This window comes from Nerophis lumbriciformis, linkage group LG28, assembly GCF_033978685.3.
Source record: "Nerophis lumbriciformis linkage group LG28, RoL_Nlum_v2.1, whole genome shotgun sequence".
NCBI lineage: Eukaryota > Metazoa > Chordata > Actinopteri > Syngnathiformes > Syngnathidae > Nerophis > Nerophis lumbriciformis.
The window spans coordinates 36,212,766-36,223,604 of NC_084575.2; the positions used below are offsets into that span (position 1 = coordinate 36,212,766).

The window sequence follows — 10,839 nt, forward strand, 5'->3', positions numbered from 1 at the left end:
AATGAATGAACTTAAATACTATGGACATGATTAGTGAAAGCAGGTGCGTGACTCAAAACGTGAAACAGGTGCGTGACGTGACAGGTGAAAACTAATGGTTGCTATGGTGACCAGACAAGGGAGTGAAAAGACAGAAACTAAACAAAACATGACTTAAAACAAAACATGATAATACAGACATGACACTATGCTCATCTAATTACTTACTATGCTCATCTAATTAGTTACTATGGTCATCTAATTAGTTACTATGGTAATATAATGAGTTACTATGCTCATGTAATTAGTTACTATGGTCATCTAATTAGTTACTATGCTCATCTAATGAGTTACTATGGTCATCTAATTAGTTACTATGGTAATATAATTAGTTACTATGGTCATGTAATTATTTACTATGGTCATCTAATTAGTTACTATGATCATCTAATTAGTTACTATGGTAATGTAAGTCACAGCAGCTCAGACGAGGTACCAAGCAGTGTGGGTGGGGAGTGTTTCCACAGAGTGTGAAATGTGGGTGTCAGGGACAGACGTGGAAGGAGATTTTTTATCTACAATCAGATACATCAGATTGTAGGTGGGTTTTTTTTACCCTTTGCTTTCATATTTCGCTTTGTTTGATTGTAAAATATGTGTATGGAGAGGGGGTGTGACGTTCATATGTTGTCAATATTCAGTGTTTTATCCTTCATAGTTAATATTGTAACATTCTTTATTTTCATGTACATTCTGAGTGTCTCATTCAGTAAAAAAATATGAAATTCCATTTCGTTTTTTTTTAAGGCGGTCTGTCTTAATGTTTTTAGCATTCAATCAGACATTATTGTGAGGTTTTAAAGCATAAATAAAAAAGTATCAACTACATCATTTGTCATTTCCACATATGAATCCTGTGCTAACTCAACAAACTGAGGTCAACTATTACTTACTCCCTTCTAGGCATCACTGTGGAGACAAATAAAAGCTGTGCAATGTGTCAACACTTTCAACAAACCACACATCCATCCATCCATTTTCTACCGCTTATTCCCTTCGGGGGCGCTGGAGCCTATCTCAGCTACAATCGGGCGGAAGGCGGAGTCAAACCAGGCATACAAACGTCAAAGATTGACAGGATTGCAGTAAATGGTTCACTCTCCAATAAGAAGTATGATGTAAACCATAAAACATTGAATATTAAGAGCATGTGAAAATCCAACTCGTACCTTGTTTACTTCCATGATGACCTCCTTGAGTGTTTTGTAAGCGATCAGAAAGATCAAACAATAATAAAATGTGCCAACCCTGGCATAGTGTGGAGAGTTTTTTTTAAATATTACCCACAATGCTTTGTAGTGGAAAGACTATGTCCATAGATATTATACAAAGTAATTAATCCAAATAGGTTCATAAGGTCTTCACATATCTATGCAATTTGTTATTCTTATAGCCAGACCTGTGTGTTTATTTTCGTACCTGACAGGTTTGTGTTACATCTTGGGACAATCTCTGATGAAGGCAACAGTTTACTGAAATAAACACATAAGAATAGAAAATGGTATAAAAAGTCATACTTTTCTAGGTGATTTGCCCTCTTGTCCACACGCATACTTTTGTCTACTTTTGACATACTTGCCAACCTTGAGACCTCCGATTTCGGGAGGTGGGGGGTGGGGGGTGGTTGGGGGTGGGGCGGGGGGCGTGGTTAAGATATAGATATATATATATAAGAAATACTTGACTTTCAGTGAATTCTAGCTATATATATATATATATATATATATATATATATATATATATATATATATATATATATATATATATATATATATATATATACACACATATATATATATATATAAATAAAATAAATACTTGAATTTCAGTGTTCATTTACAAACTACAACTCACAAACACTTTAGAGTTAGGCTCCACTATCAGAATGTGTACTTAAACTTATAAAGATCACATGGATATTATTCAGTGAGTTGATTCACCAAAACTAACCTGTTATACAGGAGGAAAAAGCACACAGGACGTTTCAATTGTTCACAGACTGGTCGCGCTCATCAGAATGACGAGCCACTTCCGGTCTGCAGGTGATAGCATTCAATTGGGAAGAAACGCCCTACTGCCCCCTACTGACCAATGTGAATACTGATAAATGTGTAATGACAGCTCCAAAAACGAATTCAAACCACAAAATAAAATAAATAAATCAACACAAAAATGTGACACATTATGGGTGGGTCACATATGCATGTACAGTAGATGGCAGTATTGTCCTGTTTAAAAGTGTCACAACATTGCTGTTTACGGCAGACCAACTGCTTTACGGTAGACACTGTTGTTGTGTGTTGTCAACACGTCACTCAGGTCCGCCTGAATTTTGGGAGGTTTTCGGGAGAAAATTTGTCCCGGGAGGTTTTCGGTAGAGGCGCTGAATTTCGGGAGTCTCCCGGAAAATCCGGGAGGGTTGGCAAGTATGACTTTTGAAAATGCTGACCTGGGTGAAGAGTTTCAAAACTCAATCCCAAAACTCATTTTCTTACCTGTTGGCACCTGTTATTGTCCCGAAACTTTGAATTCACCATGAAGGCGCTGCAAAGATATTTTGATGAATGAATTTAGCATAAAAACGATTTAGTCTTCCTATCTAACTTTATTGCAAATACTATTACAGGTCTAATGATGTCATTGCGGTTGTGCACCAGACATTTACCAACACAGCCACCCAGTGTGGTGTTGGATTTTCTCTATCCCATAATGATCACAGGGTGTGGCGTTTATCACTTTTATGCTTGGGTCTTTGTTGGAGGGTGTTCTCAAGGGTCTCAAGGCACCAAGACCTTGGTGGAGCTCCAATTGTCAGCCTGCTGTGGCGTGAAGACTCGGGCGTGACATGTGGGACATGACTGTTTCTTCCACAGCCATTCCTGTATGCACTGAAAGAGACACACATTTACCCAAACTCTCCTTGATGCACACAAATTAGGGGGGAAGTGTGTTCAAATAATCAACCTTCAGCCTGAAGATGATCATTGATTGAGTATCGTCTTACCTCTCGGTGGAATGTGTGTGTGCACTGCAACTCTGTGAGGCCACCGGATCCTCCATTCAGGTCATTGTGGCATATCTGACACATGCTGTCTGCGTCACTCTGTAATACACACACATACACACTGTGTTATATAGTTCATGTTGCATGCATTAAACCACATCAAGAAGAAATTCACACAAGCAAAGTGGACCACCAGGGATTTGAGGGTTTAATGCCGAGCTCAAAAACACTTTAACATGACTTAATAGGTACACAAAAAGGCAAAAACATGCCTAATTGACTTGTTTATTGTTTGTGGTCTGTGGTAATATTTTGAAACAACACAACAAAGTTGACTGAGCCACTCGTGAGATAAGTTGCCATTGTTACTACCCACCAAAGACCTGGCGTTGCGTCTCCTAAACTGACTCTTTCTGTCAGGCATAAAGCCCTCTGGGATTGTAGGGATGAGAGAAGGCCTTCGCTCAGCAACAGGCGCTGTGGAAACAACGTCCTGTTGCGATGGCAGGAGGCGGCGAGAGGAGGATCGCCGCAACAGAGTCTTGGCGGTCTCAGGTGCCTGGGTGCAAGAATGGAGACCGGCCAGCTGCATGGTCGAGAGAGTCGTCTGCACACACCAATTGTGTTGGAATTAAAATGGATTCATTAGAACCAGCTGAAACCAATCAGAAATGTCTATTTGTGTCGCATCTTCCCAATATGAACGTGCTCTGTTGTTGATTTGGTTCACAAGTGATGCATCTTACCTGAAAATTACACTCTGCAATTAATATGGTAAATGGTAAATGGGTTATAAGTAGGAGTACGAGAACGGCTGAGTGCCAAGCAGCGCAGGTAGTTGACAGCATATTCATACAGTGGAAGCAGGAGCAAGGAAGATACAAATAGGTAGGTGGAGTCCCAGTGACATCTGTCCTGGGAGAAGGCATTCTTGGTTTGAGACACTGTGGCTGAACTGTGTCTAACTGAGCGTGGAAGGAGCCGGCAATGGGAGAAGGGCCTGAGGACCATTAAAAAAAAAATATATATATATATGTATCCATCCATTTTCTTCTGCTTATCTAAGGTGGGGTCGCGGGGGCAGCAGCCTAAGCAGGGAAGCCCAGACTTCCCTCTCCCCAGCCACTTGGTCCAGCTCCTCCCGGGGGATCCCGAGGCGTTCCCAGGCCAGCCGGGAGACATAGTCTTCCCAATGTGTCCTGGGTCTTCCCCGTGGCCTCCTACCGGTCGGACGTGCCCTAAACACCTCCCTCGGGAGGCCTTCGGGTGGCATCCTGACCAGATGCCCGAACCACCTCATCTGGCTCCTCTCCATGTTGAGGAGCAGCGGCTTTACTTTGAGTTCCTCCCGGATGACAGAGCTTCTCACCCTATCTCTAAGGGAGAGCCCCGCCACCCGGCGGAGGAAACTCATTTGGGCCGCTTGTACCCGTGGTCTTGTCCTTTCGGTCATAACCCAAAGCTCATGACCATAGGTGAGGATGGGAACGTAGATCGACCGGTAAATTGAGAACTTTGCCTTCCGGCTCAGCTCCTTCTTCACCACAACGGATCGATACAGCGTCCGCATTACTGAAGACGCCGCACCGATCCACCTGTCGATCTCACCATCCACTCTTCCCTCACTCGTGAACAAGACTCCGAGGTACTTGAACTCCTCCACTTGGGGCAAGATCTCCTCCCCAACCCGGAGATGGCACTCCACCCTTTTCCGGGCGAGAACCATGGACTCGGACTTGAAAGAGCTGATTCTCATCCCAGTCGCTTCACACTCGGCTGGGAACCGATCCAGTGAGAGCTGAAGATCCTGGCCAGATGAAGCCATCAGGACCACATCATCTGCAAATTCTGCATGCTTACTAATAAATAATGATGATAGTTTATCATAGGATACAACTGCAAAGGGTCTATTTAAAGTACTAGTAGAGTGGAAAAACAAGTTGTCTCTATATTGAAGATATTATCATACATCTGGTTTGTGACACCAAAAGAATTCTACAATTTACCAATAAATAAAAATGATCAAAACAGTATCATTCTCACAAAGATTCTCAAACCATTTTGAGAGTTATTGAGCAAGCCAGTTACATGATCCGTGACGTAGAAGTAGTAACCGCAGATCCCTTCCCATCAACAACAATGCTAATCAAGCACACTTTGAGAGAGCCAACAGTGAATACTTTGGGAAAAAACCATCATCTCCAACCTTGTATTTTTGAGCCCAAACACAAGGAGGATGAGTAATAGATTTTAAAAGCCGAGTGCTTTATTGTAACATTATAACATCAACAGCATTCAACATACAAACTAACCATAATAAACTACAAACTCTGTTTCCATATGAGTTGGAAAATGGTGTTAGATGTAAATATAAACAGAATACAATGATTTGCAAATCCTTTTCAAGCCATATTCAGTTGAATATGCTACAAAGACAACATATTTGATGTTCAAACTCATAAACTTTATTTTTTTTTTGCAAATAATCATTAACTTAGATTTTCATGGCTGCAACACGTGCCAAAGTAGTTGGGAAAGGGCATGTTCACCACTGTGTTACATCACCTTTTCTTTTAACAACACTCAATAAACGATTGGGAACTGAGGAAACTAATTGTTGAAGCTTTGAAAGTGGAATTCTTTCCCATTCTTGTTTTATGTAGAGCTTCAGTCGTTCAACAGTCCGGGGTCTCCGCTGTCGTATTTTACGCTTCATAATGCGCCACACATTTTCGATGGGAGACAGGTCTGGACTGCAGGCGGGCAAGGAAAGTACCCGCACTCTTTTTTTTACCAAGCCACGCTGTTGTAACACGTGCTGAATGTGGCTTGGCATTGTCTTGCTGAAATAAGCAGGGGCGTCCATGAAAAAGACGGCGCTTAGATGGCAGCATATGTTGTTCCAAAACCTGTATGTACCTTTCAGCATTAATGGTGCCTTCACAGATGTGTAAGTTACCCATGCCTTGGGCACTAATGCACCCCCATACCATCACACATGCTGCCTTTTCAACTTTGCGTCGATAACAGTCTGGATGGTTCGCTTCCCCTTTGGTCCGGATGACACGATGTCGAATATTTCCAAAAACAATTTGAAATGTGGACTCGTCAGACCACAGAACACTTTTCCACTTTGCATGAGTCCATCTTAGATGATCTCGGGCCCAGAGAAGCCGGCGGCGTTTCTGGGTGTTGTTGATATATGGCTTTCGCTTTGCATAGTAGAGCTTTAACTTGCACTTACAGATGTAGCGACCAACTGCATTTAGTGACAGTGGTTTTCTGAAGTGTTCCTGAGCCCATGTGGTGATATCCTTTAGAGATTGATGTTGCTTTTTGATACAGTGCCGTCTGAGGGATGTCACGGTCGTTCAATGTTGGTTTCCGGCCATGCCGCTTACGTGGAGTGATTTCTCCAGATTCTGTTTGACTATTTGCTCACGCAGTTGTGGACAAAGGGGTGTACCTCGCCCCATCCTTTCTTGTGAAAGACTGAGCATTTTTTGGGAAGCTGTTTTTATACCCAATCATGGCACCCACCTGTTCCCAATTAGCCTGCACACCTGTGGGATGTTCCAAATAAGTGTTTGATGAGCATTCCTCAACTTTATCAGTATTTATTGCCACTTTTCACAACTTCTTTGTCACGTGTTGCTGCCATCAAATTCTAAAGTTAATGATTATTTGCAACAAATGAGTTTGAACATCAAATATGTTGTCTTTGTAGCATATTCAACTGAATATGGCTTGAAAAGGAATTGCAAATCATTGTATTCCGTTTATATTTACATCTAACACAATTTCCCAACTCATATGGAAACGGGGTTTGTATAATAAAACAAACACTTCCTGTACAATTTCCAGTCTCGCTGGGATGCCGACTAACGGGACACTCACATGATCACCTTTTAAAGATGAAGATTTATTCACAATCCTCACAAAGGGTTCAAAAAAGTTGCAGCAACTAGCGTCTTTTTCATGGTCTGGAGAGATGTGAAAGTGGACCAGCCTCTCGGCCAATGGCTACATTTGTCTCCTAGCAGGTGAGAGATGCATCAATTAGAATCTAGAATGATCTTTTAGCACATTTAAGACAAAGCAGAAGCAGCTTAGTGTCGACAATAGCAGTGTAAGCTAGCATTAGCTCACTGCTATCAATGCGCTGCGTTGGTGCTTATAATAACATATCACTCATACACTATTTGCTTCATTTCCAGGTCATGACGTGTTTTGTTGGAGGTTTTTAGAGAGGCTATAATTGGTGCGAGCGAGGACCCTCGATCTGTTGACTTAATTGTTAGCTATACATTTACCATTTCAAAGGCATAAAAAAAGCTACAGGTGTTCTACTCTTACATTGTGGATGATAAACATCATATCTCTTTCCAATGTTTGCGTAGTTCCAGTATGACTAATCTTAAATATGGTCAGAGTGCAAAAGTCACCTACAATCTACAGATATTGCCCAAGATATTTGGAACGCAATATTCAAAATGGCTGACTGAATTGGTGGCATTTTGTGATGTTTAGACGGTCTTTTCACATACTTTGTGGATTGTAAATACAATTGGATACAGTTTTATGCAGAGCTGGGCAAATATATGGACTCGGGGGCCTCATTGAGAGGGGACCAAGGTGTATGTGTGTATAAATGATATATACACATTTAGATGTACAGTAAGTGTGTTTGGCTCCCTTTTTTCCAGGAACACTAATACCAAAAGTCACAATGTCCCATAGAGTTCTAAAAAAGTTATGACAGACCACCTGAAACAAAAAACGGAATAGAATTTTACAGTTTTTTTTACTGAATGGGACACCCAAAATGTACATGAAAATAAAGAAAGTGGGATTTACAATATTAACTATGAACAATAAAAGAGTGAATATTAACAACATATAAACATCAGACCAGCTCCACCATAGACATCTTTTACAATCAAGCAAAACACAACAAAAATGTAACAAACAGCAAAAATATAAATGCAAAGTGTAATAAAGAACTACAATATGATATATTATCAGGTAAAAATCTGCTTCCGCATCTGTTTCTGGCACACGTGTTTATATATTATCACTTTTATGCAGAACTTTGTTGTAAAAATGTGCTTCCAGACACACGTGTTTGGCATACTTGCCAACCCTCACGGATTTTCCGGGAGACTCCCGAAATTCAGCGCCTCTCCCGAAAACCTCCCGGGACAAATTTTCTCCCGAAAATCTCCCGAAATTCAGGCGGAGCTGGAAGCCACGCCCCCTCCAGCTCCATGCAGACCTGAGTGATGTCAGGTGCGCAACGCCACGTAAATCGTTGGCCAACCAAAAAGTAACCCCAGTACACTATAGCCAACATTCACCAGGAGATGGCAACAGACAAACATAGATCACTCTATTACATTATTCCCTTTTTAGAAATGTATAGAAGTTACTCAAAATAAATAAACAACCCAACCAAAAAAATGCAGCAGCTCAATTAAAAAACTGTACTTAAGCCACATTCTTTTTTTTTTTTAGTACTAAACTCTTTACCCTCATTTGTAAAAAAAATAACATGCTTATTATACAAACAGTATTTGTACACCTTTAACACAGATTTTTATACTGTCTTCAGAGATTCAATTTTTTTGGTGGTACTCGAAACCTTTCTGGGTACCTGCGAAAGGGTGTTCGGCATGGTTAGAAAAATAGTGACAGAGAATAGAACAAGGATGGACAATTCAACCCTTAACTCAACAATGAGTAGATGAGTTATGTGTGTGTATATGTGTAAATAAATGAACACTGAAATTCAAGTATTTATTTTATTGAAAAATCTATATATATATTATATATATATGTATATATATATATATATATAATAAAATAAATATATATATAGCTAGAATTCACTGAAAGTCAAGTATTTCTTATATATATATATATATATATGAAATACTTGACTTGGTGAATTCTAGCTGTAAATATACTCCTTCCCTCTTAGGGTTAGGTTTTTTTTTACTCAGCTTTGGTCTTTCCCCACATGGTTTCCCTTTTCTACAGCATTGATTACAATGACATGTCCATGCATCATAGCCAATTATGCAAATTAGACAAGGACGTGTTGGTGAATGATTAATGCTGACAATGTGTTGAGAGAAATGAGACGTTACCGAACATGGCAATGATGACCGTCGCCTCGTTTGCAGACTTTCAGCTCTTCTCTCTTCCGCCTCCTCCTTCACTTCCTCTTCCTGTTCTTTCTCCCGCTCTCTACTGTAGCGCTGCATCCAGGCATTGAAGATCTTTGCATCCTCTTCCTCTTTCTCCTCTTCTTCCTCTGCAACCAAAGGGTCTTCTGACAAGACTTCAGCTTCTTGATCTGAATCCATGAACTCGAGCAAAGTTGCAGAGATGATTACATCACGCTACAGACGGAGGGTTAGACGATGCCACTGCTTCCCTTTCTATGCTCGTGTTGCTCACACGGAAAGCCTGATAATCCTTTTAGTCAAAGATAGATTAAAGCCTGGTTAGTGTGTCACTGCAACCCAAAGGTGAGAAAGAAGAGTCAGGTTCCAATTGAGCTGCTGTTACATATACAATCAACACAAACACTTTTGTTTTTGCTCCCATTTTTCATGAGTTCAACTCAAAGATGTAAAACTTTTACTATATACACAAAGGAAGTATTCCTCTCAAGTATTGTTCACAAATCTCTTTAGGTCAATGGAAAAGTCTGCGGGCTATAGAGCGTTTTCTATTGGGGCTCCAGTACTCTGGAATGTTCTAGCAGTAACAATTAGAGATGCTACCTCAGTAGAAGCATTTAAGTCCCATCTTAAAACTCATTTGTATACTCTAGCCTTTAAATAGACCCCCCTTTTAGACCAGTTGATCTGCCGTCTTTTTTCTGCTCTGCCCCCCTCTCCACGAAGGAGAGGGGGGCAGATTAGGTGACCACAGATGAGGCGCTAACTGTCCAAAGTCGGGACCCAGGGTTGGTAACGTCTCTGTGCTGCTGACCTGTCTCCACTCAAGATGATCTCCTGCTGGTCCTACTATGGACTGGACTCTCACACTATTATGTTAGATCCACTATGGGCTGGACTCTCACACTATTATGTTAGATCCACTATGGACTGGACTCTCACACTATTATGTTAGATCCACTATGGACTGGACTCTCACACTATTATTTTAGATCCACTATGGACTGGACTCTCACACTATTATGTTAGATCCACTATGGACTGGACTCTAGCAATATTATGTTAGATCCACTATGGACTGGACTCTCACTATTATGTTAGATCCACTATGGACTGGACTCTCACACTATTATGTTAAATCCACTATGGACTGGACTCTCACAATATTATGTTAGATCCACTATGGACTGCACTCTCAATATTATGTTAGATCCACTATGGGCTGGACTCTCACACTATTATGTTAGATCCACTATGGACTGGACTCTCACACTATTGTGTTAGATCCACTATGGACTGGACTCTCACTATTATGTTAGATCCACTGTGGACTGGACTCTCACTATTATGTTAGATCCACTATGGACTGGACTCTCACACTATTATGTTAAATCCACTATGGACTGGACTCTCACAATATTATGTTAGATCCACTATGGACTGCACTCTCAATATTATGTTAGATCCACTATGGACTGGACTCTCACAATATTATGTTAGATCCACTATGGACTGGACTCTCACTATTATGTTAGATCCACTATGGACTGGACTCTCACACTATTATGTTAGATCCACCATGGACTGGACTCTCACTATTATGTTAGA

At 40.7% G+C, this 10,839-nt stretch overlaps 1 protein-coding gene across 1 annotated transcript; it reads right to left on the bottom strand.

The window, feature by feature from the left end:
* Positions 1 to 2,697: 2,697 nt before the first annotated feature.
* LOC133571108 (uncharacterized) lies at positions 2,698 to 9,501 on the bottom strand. Its single transcript, XM_061924172.1, has 4 exons — positions 9,193 to 9,501; positions 3,420 to 3,650; positions 3,044 to 3,142; positions 2,698 to 2,927 (listed from the first exon to the last, which is right to left on the bottom strand). Exons 1-4 carry the CDS (start codon positions 9,409 to 9,411, stop codon positions 2,817 to 2,819), a joined length of 660 nt encoding a protein of 219 aa, XP_061780156.1. The 5' UTR covers positions 9,412 to 9,501; the 3' UTR covers positions 2,698 to 2,816.
* Between the last annotated feature and the right edge of the window lie 1,338 nt (positions 9,502 to 10,839).

Bases quoted from the DNA above. Each gene is read 5' to 3' on its own strand.
- LOC133571108 (XM_061924172.1), bottom strand. From the start codon at position 9,411: ATGGATTCAGATCAAGAAGCTGAAGTCTTGTCAGAAGACCCTTTGGTT. The intron at 3,651-9,192 runs GTAACGTCTCAT...TGGTGTGTGCAG, and splicing joins GGTCATCATTGCCATGTTCG to ACGACTCTCTCGACCATGCA. The intron at 2,928-3,043 runs GTAAGACGATAC...TGTCTCTTTCAG, and splicing joins CACACACATTCCACCGAGAG to TGCATACAGGAATGGCTGTG.